Genomic DNA, 15,903 nt, shown 5'->3' on the forward strand with positions numbered 1-15,903 from the left:
GATGGGGGCTGCCTATATGACAGTTTGAATGTTGTCATGCTCAGGGGCGGGGGATTGGGTTTTGTGTAACAGATGCCGGTCAGCCAGGTGGACTGGTGGAATGATGTGATTTTCGGAATATTGCTGGGCACAGGTGCCTGTGTTTGCGTGCGTTTCTTGGTGGGGGACTGTGGTCATGTCCATTGGGATGGCTTCTGTATTCGTGCCATCTGTGACCTGCAGCTCCCATTGGCCCCTCTTGTGTTGCTTTTGTTCGTTGGCATGCATGGGTGCTTTGTACATTTCAATGGTTGCATTGTGACTTCATTGCACCTACCGGGAGTTGTACTTTGTGGGCAGGGAGCGGTGTACAGGCACTCAGTGGGGCCGTTTACGGTTGATTCGCGATGCCGTACTTCTCGCCATGGCGGAATGGTACATTCCGCCATGCCTGATGGCATTAGGTACATGTCCGCTAGGGTCGGAATTGGCGTACCGTTGCACCATGGTGGTGTTTGCGGTTTGGCATGGCGCGCGCGCGCGTGCTTGGTGCAGTTAGCGTTGGCGTTCACTACGGTGTCGCTAATGGCTTCGTACTTTGCGGTGACGGGTCATAGTCGCACCGAGCGCTATTCGATGGCGGTATTGCATTTCCGCCATCGTTTTTCGATTTCCGCCAGGGTCGTAATGAGGGCCAGTACATCTTACTGATGCCGGTAATCAGCTTTTCCTGCAAAACATTTGAAATGCTTTGAAGCACTTTTTTGTAAATATAGAAAGCATTTTCTAGTAGGTAAAAAAAATGCATGGAAGCACAGCGAAAACAAAATGTCTTCTTTTTTGCAAGTTCAAAGAAAAAGCTTAGTTTCGTAGAATGTTGCTTAGTTTATTTTAATAGTTGAAAAAACTTTTAAAAACAAAAGTACAAAGAAAGGTTCTTTTCAGAGCCACCACTTTCAAACTCAAGAGTTCAATGTTTTTGATGCCACAACCACAAAAAGAATTCAGTGTCCGTGGACTAGCATACTGTCCGCGGAATCCGCAGGGTGCGTAGGGGCCTGTAACATTTTTTGGTACTTCTATTTTTGAACTGTGAAAGGTGGCTCTGAAAAGAAACTTTTTGGGGAGGGATTTTTTGTGTTTTATATTTTTTGGGCATTGTTTTCACAGGAGAGACAAGGGAGGGCAAGGAAGGGGCACCAACCACAGGGACGAAGGGGCATGAGGAGAGAGGAAGATGTTGGGTGGGCCTTAATCAGGTAGGTGACATTGTATCTCATGTTTCTTGACCACAGCCTCGAAAGCTCTCTCCGAAACAGCTCCCCCCAACAGAGGGGACACTCACAGTACATGTATAGCTTTGTCACCCTTGAAAGGTAAGAGTCAACTCTGTTGTGGATGGCGATGAGGTCGAGGTTGTGCCCGTCAGCCTACTCGTCCGTTCGAAAGGTCTGGGTGCTAGTCTTAGCAGTGCATAGTGGTGGCGCAAGTTATGGTTGCTTACCTCACCATAACTGGCAAATTTCTGGGGGTTTTCAGTTTTACTTGTAACAATAACATCCAATTAACAACGTTTTTCCACTGAATTTGACACGTTTTTATCAGTGCAACTTAACCATAATGTCACTTTAACAAAGTTTTTTCATTGAAAAAAAAATAAAAATATATATATATATTGCAGAACAGCAAAATCTGCACCACTCTCCTATTACTGCATGGGCAAATAGTGCTTGCTGAAGAGGGTAATTCAGAAGTTGTTCTTGCCCAATGCACTATTTGATATACAATATCCAGACTTTGTGATCAACTAAAATATCAAAGAATGCTCAAAATGATTGCATAGTTATAACTTATAGTATTTCCTGACAGTGGTATTGCTCAATTTCGTTTACAGGAGTACTCCCGGACATAGGCCACCTAAACAGTTCCAGTCTTGAAGATTTATAAGCAAATTATGAACGTCTTTAATTTCTGAAATCTAACATCTCCCATAAATAGGCTTGCACCTTTACAGTATGCTTACTTGACTTGCTGTGGCAATTATAGCTCTTGTGGTTTGTTAGTGCAATTTGCAAATAGATGATTTTTTTTTACCTAAATCCACCTTGCTTTTATAATGTAATATTCAATCTCTATTGCTCCAGGGCAACTTGTTGGAAGCCAAAACATCATCTTACTCCAGTGGTGTTATCAAATGCTCTTTCATCATCCGAAAAAATATTTCAACGCCAGCAAGAGCAGCCAACTATGCATCATACTATATATTTTTATCTTATGGTCCTTCTCAGAATGGTAAGTAACGACGTGCATTTATTTTCTTGTACAGAAGTGCTACCAATGAAACTGTCATTTATTGTATCCAAATCCATTCAGCGAGTCAAAAGTTATTAGCAATAGAATTTTGGGAAGAGTCTATTTAATAAAGTTCAATATAGGTAAAAAAAAAAAAATATATATATATATATATATATATTAGTTGACGCACTTTTATCAATGATGTATCCTGTGATGTCTTTACTTAAGGTGGCATAGCTTGCAACAATTCAAGGGTTTTGTTGCATTAAACCATCACCTTATCCTCACCTTAACGACACTTCAACTCAAGCCTGTTCACTGAGTTTCAAGTGTTTTGTTGCATTGAACTGTTTCAACTTAACTCTCTCTTAACGAAAGTGTCTTCACTGAACTTATAGGATGTTGTCATTCTGTATCTCACACTACCTGTAGTACCAAAGTGTGTTGTTTTTCATAACCTCACAGATGCCATATTACCAGTTATTAATATGTTTCTAATCTATGCACCATGAGACTATTCCCCATTACTGTTTTGTGGCACACTAGACATGGCCTGTGATAATGTAGAATCGGAATGAGAATTTCAGTAATAAAGAGTTATCATGACTTCCCACATTTGCTCTTTTACGATTTTACTGCAAGCATGCACTGCGAAAACTCACAGAAAAATAGTAATACGGCATACCAGAGGTTTTTATTCCAGGTGTAATTTGTAGTGGTCTGGAGTGAGTGTTTATACCTTAAGATTGTTATTTCCACTCTTTGTACACTTTACTTTTCATTAAAAAAAGATTAACCTTTGCAATTCATTAAAGAAAGTTTTAGTTAATCTGGAAGTTCAGTGTTTCTATAGTGTATGAGTGTATGTATGATTGTTTGACATATGACTGTATTAGTTTATGAGCATATGGCATATGAGCCATATGCTTTACAATTACTACATGTATGCAATAGTTTTCATATGTCTGCTAAAATATATATTCTAAATGTACATATACATTTTGTTTAGAAGCATGTGGTGTATGTTTTTTGTAAGTGTGAGTTGTAAGAGCATGCATGGTAAGAGTGTTTGTCATGTGTGTGTATGTTGTGTGTGTGGTGTAGGAGTGTGTGTCATAGAAGCTTGTGTCATAGGAGTGTGTGTCATAGGAACGTGTGTCGTAGGAGCGTGTGTTGGGAGAGTGTGTGTTGTAGGATGGTGTGTCATAGCATGGTGTGTTGTAGGAGTGTGTGTTGTAGAAGTATGCCTAGTAAGAGTGTACGTAATTGTAGTAGTCATTATTATGACACACACTGTTACAACACTGTTATAACACACTGTTATAACACATCTTCATGCAACACACTCTCCTATGACTAACTACACATTCTTTAATCAAATGTTGACATGCACATAAGGTCTACACATATTGTTTACACTATTGATACTACATGCATGTTTCACATGCAACCAGTGTTTATGGTTGGTACTGTTCATTGGACATAATTGTGCACAAATGTTGTGCTCTCAGGGTGAACATTCAGCATTGATTACTAGCCCCGTTGGACATGTTAACTTTCATTTAATTAAACCTGCGAAGAAAACAGAATGAAAATTGCTATTTTTGATCAATTGTTTTGCTTGACTGTTAGCTTCACTGGACGAGTCCCTCATCACAGAGGGAATTCCTCGCTATCTAATTTCTCTGGGCCATTGCCACATTGTCTCTGTTTTATCCTACCGATATCGAGGTGGGGATGCCTTTCATTATTTGTGTCTTTGCAGACCACACCAGCATGCAGTCTCTTCTTTTGCAATGTTGTGCCACAATGAAGTATCTACATGCGTGAATTAGTAAATACTTCTTGCATATACCTATTAGATGGGTTGCTAACTTGTGGCATACTCTCAGACAATATGAGGCTAAATACTCTTTATTTAAACTTGAGCATTGGAGTTATGCTTACCCTTGAATGTAGTGCTCTAAATACTTCGGTATGAGCCCTGAAGTTAAGCCATGGGTAGGCTTACTGAGTAGGCAGTACTTTTTAAAAAAATGGCCGCTGTGTTAGAATATGAAACATGCAACGTTTTACACTGAGAGCGTTTCAAGTGGCGTGACTGTCACATGATGTGTTCTCTCCATTATATCAAGACGATGGGGGATGGGAGACTATTTGCAAAGCCAATTCCTGATTCCTGTATCGAGAGTCTTGTATCTTTTGAAGGTAAGTTAGTATTTGACACGTGTGGAATATTAGCGCACTCTGGGGACCTTTTGAAATACTGGGCTAACATCAGGACATTATGGGCCTCATTACGACCCAGGCGGTAAGTTACCGCCTGGGCCGTCACTTTACCACCATGGCGTAAACTACGTTTACGCCATGGTGGTTGGCGGACTTACCGCCCCATTCCGACCTTGGCGGGGCGGTAAGTCCCCAATCCCCATTTACCCTTCCCCATTCCCATTTTTGCCCCATAGGGCATAATGGGAGTGGGGAAGGCGTTAATTACGCCACCGTAAATTACGGTGGCGTAATTAACTCCATGGTCCCTTAGCGCCATGGATTTTAACACCCGCTAAAAGCGGGTGTTAAAACCTCCATGGCGCTAAGGGACCTCGTAATTGGCGGTAAGGGGTCGGCGCAGCTAACGCTGGCGTAAACCCCTTACCGCCAGGGTCGTAATGAGGCCCTATGTCTTTATAATTTACAGATGATACTAATGTATTGAGGGTGGCTGATTCACTGTTGTCAGAGGGATTAATTGCAACATGTGTTACTTGAAACAGATGGGAGAGAAAAAAAGTTAGAGTTTGCAATAGAGGCATGTGTTACTGGAACTGCCTGTGTAGTGTTGAGAATTGGAATATACATAATAATATTACTTGACTATACATGGCTGTATACATCCTTCTTTCAGCTCCCATAACGTTGTATTGATTTTGGTAATGAAAGAGTTCACAGGTTAGTGCTCGGCTTTATAGATTCATTCTATAGATAATTCTGTATGGGCATTCACTGAAGTTTGACTCTCTTTTTCATTTTCATTTTTATTTGATTCTTGGGAAAGGATAACATTCACACCTGTTTGCCCTGAAACACATAGTTATATTATATAGTGTATATGGGAGCATTTCAATAATATACTATCTTTGTTGATATCTTATTGCTCTGATATAATTTAGGATTGTTATCTCACAAGATACAATAGGGATCTATGTGATCACTGCGAGCCTCACAATTGCGATGGCCGAAAATGCTGACTTTTTTTTTAAACCCCTTTAAACCATATATATATATGCAGGGGAGACCCTCCGCAGGCCCCCATATTAATATTATATCTTATATCCCCCCACATATATATGTGGTGTAAGGGGGTCTAAAAACAAAGTCAGCATTGCAGCCGTCGTCATTGTCAGGGTGACATTTTTGGCCATTACCTACAAAAGTATATGTCGAGAGACAAGAACATGAATCAATTGTCTAATATTTAGGAATACTTGTTTCTGTGTTTCTTCTTTCTTTCTTTCTTATGATGAAATTGTTTATCTGGAACAGGATATTGGGTGAAATTCTTTAGATTATATTTGAGATCAAAAGAACATTTTTTAAATGTTTTTGTTAATATCATACATGTTAAAAACTTCTCATTAAACTTTTTGAGGAAAAAGGGGATTCCTTTTCTTTTCCCCATTAGAGTGACTGGGTAACTTGTCAAGTTTTTGATTAGCCAATTGTAATGTTGTGCAGCATGTTACTGGTGTAAACAGCACTCTTCCTCCAATCTTGTGTAGGTATCAGAAACAGGACTTGAGGTTTCCAAATGTATGCTCCTCTATACAACTTGTCGTACAATGTGCCATGTTGTAAATTTGCAGCTTGACTGTGGAGGGGTTCAGGTACACCTTGAAGGTTCAGGAATGTATATCTTATGCTCTATCACCTAGTGATGGGAAGAATGGGGGATGCCATTTGATGGGTTTTTTGTGGATGTGACACATGGTTGCCTGTGCCAATATGAATAACCCACATACCAATCTCTAAGGTTGCTGCAATTGATTCGGTTATTAATACCAATGTGCCTGAATATATTGGAAACATAGATGTTGCCATGATTGCGTGCCTCTATGTCCATAATCATGCACTTTGTTTGCATTGACAAAATTATCAGGTCAGGGAGTGCTGTCCATTTCTATTAAAATAGAGATGTTACCATGTGCAGGGGGGGCAGAGCAAGCATGTAGGTACCATCTATGGTGCCTATCACAGTCTACATATTTAAAAACTGTTCCAGGGTGTGGGGGGTTATTAAATTATTTATTTATGGACATAATTATGAACAAATCTCCCCGCACACCCCCTTGAATATGCGTACCCGGCTTGTGCCAGCCACAACACGTGAAAATCTCCCCGCCCACCCCCTTGAATATGCGTACCCCACTTGCGCCAGCCAAAATGCCTGAAAATCTCCCCACGCACCCCCGTGTGGAAAGGGCTGCGTGTGTGGTGACAGGTGTGGGGGGTCCCCCATGTGGCATGGGATGCCTGCGGGGCATGGTCACGGGTGTTTGGCTGCCTGTAGGGCATGGTCACAGGTGATGGGCTGCCTGCAGGGCATGGTCATGGGTGTAGGGGCTCCCCTGTTGCATGGCTGCCTGCGGGGCATGGTCAGGGGTGATGGGCTGCCTGTGGAGTATGGTCACGGGTGTAGGGGTGTCCCCTGTGGTGTGGGCTGCCTGCGGGGCATGGTCAGGGATGTAGGGGGATCCCCTGTGGTGTGGGCTGCCTGCAGGGCATGGTCATGGGTGATGGGCTGCCTGCGGGTATGGTTATGGGTGTAGCGGTGTCCCCTGTGGTGTGGGCTGCCTGCGGGTTGTGGTCAGGGGTGTAGGGGGGTCCCCTGTGGTGTGGGCTGCCTGCGGGGTATGGTCATGGGTGTCAGGGTGTGCCCTGTGATGTGGGCTGCCTACGGGGTATGGTCAGGGGTGTAGGGGATCCCCTGTGGTATGGGCGGCCTGCGGGGCATGGACAGCACTGTTGGGCTGCCTGCGGGGCATGGAATGGGTGTAGGGGTGTCCGCTGTGGTGTGGGCTGTCTGCGGGGCATGGTCAGGGGTGATGAGCTGCCTGCGGGGGATGGTCACGGGTGTAGGGGGGTCCCCTGTGGTGTGGGCTGCCTGCAGGGCATGGTCACGGGTGTAGGGGGGGTCCCCTGTGGTGTGGGCTGCCTGCGGGGCATGGTCAGGGATGTAGGGGGATCCCCTGTGGTGTGGGCTGCCTGCAGGGCATGGTCATGGGTGATGGGCTGCCTGCGGGGTATGGTCATGGGTGTAGCGGTGTCCCCTGTGGTGTGGGCTGCCTGCGGGGCATGGTCAGGGATGTAGGGGGATCCCTTGTAGTGTGGGCTGCCTGCAGGGCATGGTCATGGGTGATGGGCTGCCTGTGGGGGATGGTCACGGGTGTAGGGGGGTCCCCTGTGGTGTGGGCTGCCTGCAGGGCATGGTCATGGGTGATGGGCTGCCTGCGGGGCATGGTCATGGGTGTAGGGTGTCCCCTGTGGTGTGGGCTGCCTGCAGGGGGTGCACGCGGCTGATGGCAGCACGCGAGGGCCTCACTGCACGGGTGGGTGATTCCGGGGGATACGCGAGTCGCAAATCGAGCAATTTGGCTGGCGCAAGCAGGGTACGTGTATTCAGGGGTATGCGAGTGTGCTTATCATGTGATTTGGTTGTCGCGAGCAGGGTACGTGTACTCAGGGGTACGGGAGTGCGCTTATCACGTGATTTGGCTGACGCAAGCGGGTTACGTGTAGTCAGGGGTACGCAAGTGCGCTTATCACGTGATTTGGCTGGCGCGAGCGGGGGTACGTGTCTTCAAGGGTACGTGAGTTTGCTTATCACGCAATTTGGCTGGCACGAGCGGGGTACGTGTATTCAGGGGTACACAAGTGCGCTTATCACGCGATTTGGCTGGCATGAGCGTTGTACGTGTATTCAGGGGTACGTGAGTGTGTTTTACACACGATTTGCCCGTGGGGTGCCCCCCCCGACCATGCCCCACAGGCAGACCAACACCCTTGTCCATGCCCCGCAGGCAGCCCAACACCCCTGACCATGGTCACAGGCAGCCCACATGGCACGATACACTGCATTGCAGGCCCGGACTCATGTCCCCACCAGTGACGGGCACCTGCAAGCAGGCCCCGACACATGTCCCCCCAACCAACACATTGTCACAACATACATTCATGTAGCAAATGTCCACCCAAATGCCACCCCATGCTGCCTCCCACAGTACAACTCCACACCCATCCCTTGTTCCCACTTCCCAGTACAGGCCCCATGGCATGCCATTGACAAAAGCACACATGCATGCACCCAAAGACATGCCCAACATGGCTACAGAGCACATGACTTAGCCAATGAGGCCTGACACATGCACCAAACAAATGAGAGCAGACAACAGAAACATATGACTGCATGGAAATGTATTAATAAAAATGAAATTGACCAAAGGAAAAGCAAACATGACAATGAAAAATAAATGAATGTAAATTGAAAAGAAATGCAAAATCCAAAGAAACGTGAAATTCAAAAAAAGTGCAAATCCTTAAACTGGTCCTTGTCCAAAGTCAAATAATCCACATCCAAATGGTAAACCAAAAAAAAACATTCCTCCACGGGTAAAACAAATCCACAAAATCCACAATACTCCAACTATGTACAAGGTAAGTTTGAGGGGTCCATGGTCCCAACACAAAATGAAACTTCCAAAAAACCCTATAAAAATACAACTATATACAAAAAGTGGAGCAATTTCCATGGACTCCAAAGAAAAAAGAAAAAGAAAGAAAACCTAACCCTAAAGATCTATTTACAATGGTGGCGGGCTAGACCTACGGCTCACCATTCTTACCAAGTGTTTTGGCCAGGGCATCATCGAACTCAGTGGGCCTCATTAGAACTCTGGCGGTAGCCGTGCCAGAGTTGCATTTTTTCTGGCACCCGTGAATGGGCAAGAACGGGGTCATGCCAAGTTAGGCAGACCCGGTACTTGCCCATTTTCGGTTGCCGGAATGAAGGGTCTCCTTAGGGCTGAATGGGCATGGGATCGTCGGATGCACCGGCACATGCAGAGTTGTGCTGGTGCATCCAACGTGTTGTGCTTGCGGGTGCCAGTCAGCCCGCCATGAAAAACCTGGCGGGCTGTCAGGCACCCGAGAGCACAGCCCGTAGGTTGGTGGTCCGGGAACTACGGTATCGTCATGCTTACTGGTACTGTTGTGCCCGGACCACCAGGGTCATAATGAGGCCCAGTGTCTATGGCACAGAGGCAGGACTGTGCCCTATCCTCGAGGGCTTGCAGGGATGCCGCCATGTTCTCCACCAACTCCCTGCAAGTCTCCTTGAGGAACTCCACGCACCTCATTGTCCGCCGCATGGAGTTCTCCGCCCTGGCCATGGTGAACCGTGCCCTCTCAGCCTATCGCTGATCTGCACCTATCTGCCTGCCCATCCGCTGCCACACGGAAGACACACTTAGTCCAGGGTCCTCCTGCCCATTGGCCGATGCCTGCCCCTGTGATGTACTTGGCCCTGAGTCCTGGTGCCAGTGGTGGCTGGTGACTTTGAAAGGTGGTGGGGCATAAATGTAGCAGGGCGAATTTTGAAGCGAGCAAGCCCGACCCACATTAAGAGAGTTTTCCCCCACGAAATTTTGGAAAAAATTGGCTCCAAAATGTGCAATTTTACAGTCCAAATAGATACAAACATGATGCTACGTTATTCTTATGTGTGCAAGTGTGATGGTGTATTTTACAGCAGCTTGTATTGAGAATAGCTGGTAAATAACATCAAAGGCAATATTTTCCCAGCCAAAGACACCAACCAGGGGAGACAGAGAGGGTGCTGCACAGAGACCCATTGCATTTTCCATGCCAGCCAAATAGACACTGTAGGGGGAGGCTTGAAGATGGTCATATTGAATACATACAGAGCACGTTTAAACAATACAATCCTTCAAATGTACACTGCATGTATTCATTATAGGTGGCAAGGACATGAATTAGAGAGATCATGCTCTGGTGGTTGCAGTCGTGAAACACTACAGATATTTAGTGAACTTTGAAAACTGTGTGGCCTGCCAAACATTACAGAGGCTGGGGAGGAATAGCAGACCCCAACATGCTGCAATCTGTTTGTGACTTGCAGGTCGCAGGTTCGAATCCCAGCAAGACCAACTCAGCCTTTCTTCCTCCCAAGGTCACTGAGAACCAACTTCGTTTGGGTGATATTGTATGAAAATATGTTCTATGTAATGCGCTTTGGGAAAAGCGCTATATAAATCATTATCACATCATTATCATTTAAAATGCGATTATGCAATGAAGCCATTTACTGTAAATGATGATAATCTTAAGCATGCATGCTATCATGTGTAGTTTCTTTTACTGGGGTTTCTTTCCTTCCTTTCTGTTTATTAAATACTTCTAAGCAATAAGCACCTCTTTTCCTGTGTGAGTTACATGTGTTATGTAGCACTTCAGTCTCTCATGACAGAGTGTGTGCATTGAATTGCGAATCGGAATGTCCTCGTTTTCATGCAATGCAGACCGAGATAGTCAGGAGGCTTTCCAAAATCCAATAGTCATTGAACCCTTGATAGTGTTTTATGTCCTGGGGAAGTATGTTTTAAGCCACCTACTTATTCACAGGCTACAAAGTGAATCAGCGCCTTTTGAGGAATAAATTAGCATTCTTAACAATGCAGGGATGAAAAATTCAAAATAGGTGGAAGGGGCTGATTCTAGTTTTGATAGCGCACTGAAGAGAACCTCGAAATAAATGCTGATTAGCTAATGAGCTGTACAAGCCTTTGTTTTTACTGGTTTAGCGAAAGGCGGCTGGTGTTGCAAAAGGCAGAGGAGAGGACAGCTAAACTGAGCACAGCCTTCAAATCTCTCACCAGCCAGGGGTCAAAGGCAGGATAATATTTTTTAATGGAGCGGAGCCCTAAGCAGCAGAGGGTCTAATTATTGGGAATTGGTTTGTTAAAACCTTTAAGAAAAAAGGCATTGGCTAATACAGTCCCCTTTAATGTAGCACTGCCTGCACATTATTAAACTAAAAGTGTGCCTTTTTGTCTCTCAGCACATCGTGTCCCCTGTAGTCCGCCCATAACATCATTCCAATCCTTTATCTTCCCTTTGCCCCATGATCAAATACATATGTGGTCAAACCAGAACTTCACAAACATCTTTGCATTGCAGCCTTCTTCCGAAGTAAGGATTGCACTGTGCTATAATTCTCTGGGTGCTGGATTTATTTGGAAGTTGCCATTATAAGTATGAGAGGTTGTAATGTATGCACCCCACAGGTGCTTCAGGCTCAGAATATTTCTGTTCTAACCTAGGCCCCCATCCGTCATGTTGAAATGGACCTCTCACATCTTCATTCGGGCCTGTTTAATTGAATGCTTGAAAATCGCTTTTTCATCTGACAATCCATGTCTGCTGACAGTGAAATGCATATATATATATATATATGTATTTTATTTAAAAAAAATGGTTAATGCATGTTTATTTTTTTTGCGATGCGGGTTGTGTATGGATGGACGTCCAGCAGACTGTCTTAAAAGGTGTGGTCTTCACTCCTCTGCTCAAATCTTCCCAGAGGGCCCCCTGTGGTGCAATCCGCGTATTAAGGAGCAGAGGAAATAGCCATTGTGTGCGGGTGTAAATTGTACACCACAGGGAGCATTCGGTAGTCGGTAAAAACGCCGCACTTCAGAAACAAGAGGACCAGTGGAACTGTTCCTTATGTGAAAAGTTCCTGCCTCCGATATTCAAAACCAAGTCTTTCAGTTGGGAGGCCACAAAAGTATGGAATCTTTTACTGCGAAGCAGTCAAAGCTACCCGTGTTTTTCTTTTTTTTTACAGATTCTCACATATAAAAGCCATGTATCCTTTATACTTAGCCAGCAGAGTACAATCTATTATCTTGGCAAATGCAAACAGGTTAAATTTAATGTCCATATTGTACTCGAGATATGCTCCCTTAGTGTCATTTTATCCCATATTGCATGCTTCAGAGTCCCCCTCCACTTTGGAATCGAGCCTGCTGTGGCCACAGGCAATTCTTGGCTAATCGGTGTAAGGTGCGGTTTTACGTCTGCTTTTTGTAAGGACAATCCCTGCTACTAAAACACGGCCACAAGCCATAAAAGCCCTGCCCTGGGAATGGAGGCCGTAATGTTCACATAGACAGTTCTCAAAGTTAAAACTGTAACATTCTCTTCTTGCACACTACTTACCATTCGGGTGGGCCCATCCATCCAAGCAAGGCCGCGAACGTGGCTGGCTTAGGCTCTGCTGCTGCTAAACGTTCGCTCTCTGTGTGCGGCCGACTACTGCCTGTGCAACTGAAGACGAGTGAGAAGGTGACGCCCTCGCGCCTGCGCCCATTACCCACCCACACTGACTCACTCATAATGAATTTCATTGGCTGGTAAACAGCAAATGAACATTCTGACAATTATGTTATTATGGTACTGTATGCAAAAGATTAGCAGACCTAATGACACTGTGCTGTTTGCGCACAGATTTATACTGGCGGGGCCACCGCTCTAGCGCCCCGCCAGCCTCCTACATGAAATGACTACGTAAAGTGTGCAGAGCTACACACTACATGCAGTTCACAATAAAGGAAAACTGTGTGAAATGGGACGCGCCCCTCTGTGTAGTCAGACCCACCCAGCCATGACGCAAGAGTCAGGCCCACCCAGCCATGAAGCAAGATAAAGAAGTATTTATTTACTACACATTGCTGCGGCGCTCTGAGTAACAAAATAAATACAGAATCAGAAGCGAACATTGAGCAACACTTTTTCTCTGCACTCCCGGGGATGGGGGGGCAGCGCCCCCGTGCCCTAAATAAGCAGCCGCCACTGCCTGGTGCCTCCTACGTCGAGCCTGCTGCTGCCTTTTAGCCATCTGCCTGTTCCACCACGACTTCCTCCAGGAAGATGTCAACCCCTGAGGCCAGCGTGCACGTGCCCTGATGGCAGGTGCCTGCACAACCTCTATTGCCAGTGGTCCTGTTGCTGGGGTGACCTCCTCTGCTGAACCTCAGACTCCCAACTTTGGCAGGGATGTGATCTCCACCAGCCTGGCCACGGTGGCTGGGGCAGGTCCACGGGGGGGCTCTGGTGGCATCTGGGCTGGAAGACGGCATGGAGGATGACAGGCGCATAGTGGGTGAAGAGGAGGAGGGTGTCGCAAGAGCGCCCATCATATGGAAGAAACCCCCGACAATGAGTCGTCCTAGCCAGTTCATGATGGCACACACCTGTTCGTGATGACGTGTGTGGTCCTGCCTGGAATCACGCATGTCATCATGAATCACGCGTGTGTGCATCGCGACACTGACTAGGACAGGCTCAACCCTGTCACAGATTGCTATGTCCACAGGTAGAGGAATGTCGGATGATGTGGACTGCTTCCCTACCTGTGAATGGGCCTGGGCTGAGGCATCTGTGCTGGTGCACGGTGATGCTGTCTCAGTTTCAGGGACAGGATTAGGCACAAGACCCTCCGCGACGACCTGTGCTGCCTCCTGCCCCTGTCCCTGGACTGCACCACTTGCACCGGTGGCATCACCCCTTCCAGGCTCCATGTGTGGGTCTGATGCGGTCTCCTCATCCTCCTCAACCACCACCGACCTGGATGCCTCTGCTCCGTCTTCTGCACTGTCCTACCCCTGTGGGGGCTCACCTGCCCCTTTCGCTGCCAAGGAGCCCCCTTCCAACCTCGCATTCTTGGGCAACTTCTCAACAGCTGCGGCCATAGTTGGTGGATGCGGCACCAGTCCCCTCGCTCCCGGAAGATGACCTGTCCTGGGAGGGTGACTGGGCCTTGCGTCTCCGGCTGGTGGAAGCATCCCACCCGCTCTGCTCCACAGCGCCATCTCCGCCATCTTCCTCAATCAGCGCTGTAGATAGGGAGACATTGAACACAAGCTTCAGGGTACTGTACAATGGTCTGCTAGACACAAATCAAATGCACATGAGTGGCACTGTCAAACTTCACAACCAACATCACTCACCACAACACACAGGTCAGTGCAAGCAACACACATACACAAACAACCATGGCACGTGCAACAGACATTTGCATCCATGTCCAAGGCACTGTTGGAACATCAGAAGCTGGGCTGAACATTACATGCATCATGGGACATGCAGTTTACATGCACACACACCACCGGACAGTCATGCATCTAGCCATGTATACCTTCAGTCAATCAGGCATTCAGATGGCCATGTGTCATGCATCCATGATGATTCCCAGTCACACACACACACCACTTAGACACACGCACATGTAAACTGTGCATGCTCATGAGGTAACATAAGCATCCATGTATCACACTAGAAACATGGTCAAGTACACGCACAGGCATGCAGACATGTGTGCATCGTCACATGCTAGTGCACATCATGCATTGCAACACAGACACGCTTGACTCGACTCATATGCAGCACAGTCAGGTCCCTGCACACAGACATCCATACATGGGGCATGCCAGACATACGGGCGACGTTCACACTCCTGTCACACCTCAACATGCAATACACTGGACAAGAACACATGGACACTTACCACTCAACTTCAGACGGGTCAGCAAATCGATGACCTGGTGGTGAAGCGCTGGGTTTGTGCACTCCAGAACCCGCATCTGTATGTTGCTCAACTGGACCCGGCACTCCACTTCTCCACGAGCCTCAACGAGGCGCCTGGCCTTGCTGTGGGTCCTGGACCTGAAGTCCTCCCAGCACTTCCGGACACATTGGTGTTTGCGGGATGCCACCCCCACCGCATTGATGGCATCCATGATGTCCGACCAGATCCTCCTGTGTACTTCCTTGTCGAGGCATCCATCAGGGACTTATCCAGGGGGTGGCAGAGATGCCGGATTATGATGCAATGCCCAGTGAGTGTTGATGCTTGTGTGTCCAGCCGATGTGTGTGTTGCTTGTGTGATGTGTTGTGATTGACTGACAGTTCATGCTATGTATTCTTGAGTGCCTTGTATCACACATGCAATGCTTGACTGATGTGTGCTTGTAGTGATGCAGTCTGAATGCAGGCCATGTGTTGTACATGGGGGCAGTCCTCATCAGCTGACATGCACCCTACTTACATGCAAGTCACTCGGTGGCCTCTCCTGTCCATGTTCAAGCTCACTGACATGTTAGCATATAGCCTGTGGTGTAGTTCCACTGAACACTCTGCATATGTCGTCACATGACTGACGGCTATGTGAGATCACCCTGCAAGCTGCTCCTCCTCACGGGCATGCATCCTTGCCTCTCTACCACCCTGCAGCTCACTACCTCCATGTTACTGGTGATTTCCGCGTTTGGACTACTGCAATGGCCTGTTCCCCAAACCTGTACTGTGGGATACTTCCTTTGTCCTTGATACAGAGTGTCTCACTTGGACTGTGCAGATGGCACAGGCTCAGAGTGGACATGAGTGTTCATTCATGGACCATATGCATTTCCTGCAAGCCCCTATGGGTCCGTGGCAGGCTACTCATTGTACTACATCTCCGGTATTTTGTCTGTCTCATGGTATTTGGTCAT

At 46.7% G+C, this 15,903-nt stretch overlaps 1 protein-coding gene across 1 annotated transcript in view; it reads left to right on the forward strand.

The window, feature by feature from the left end:
* LOC138559368 (putative ferric-chelate reductase 1) overlaps window positions 1–15,903 on the forward strand; it is a 482,214-nt gene that overhangs the window by 329,500 nt on the left and 136,811 nt on the right. The window contains exon 11 of the mRNA XM_069642735.1: window positions 2,124–2,271. Within this exon, the coding sequence (XP_069498836.1) occupies window positions 2,124–2,271 (148 nt within the window). The remainder of the gene's footprint in view (window positions 1–2,123; window positions 2,272–15,903) is intronic.

The sequence above is a fragment of the Ambystoma mexicanum genome, chromosome 1q (genome assembly GCF_040938575.1).
Source record: "Ambystoma mexicanum isolate Mex_15411 chromosome 1q, UKY_AmexF1_1, whole genome shotgun sequence".
NCBI lineage: Eukaryota > Metazoa > Chordata > Amphibia > Caudata > Ambystomatidae > Ambystoma > Ambystoma mexicanum.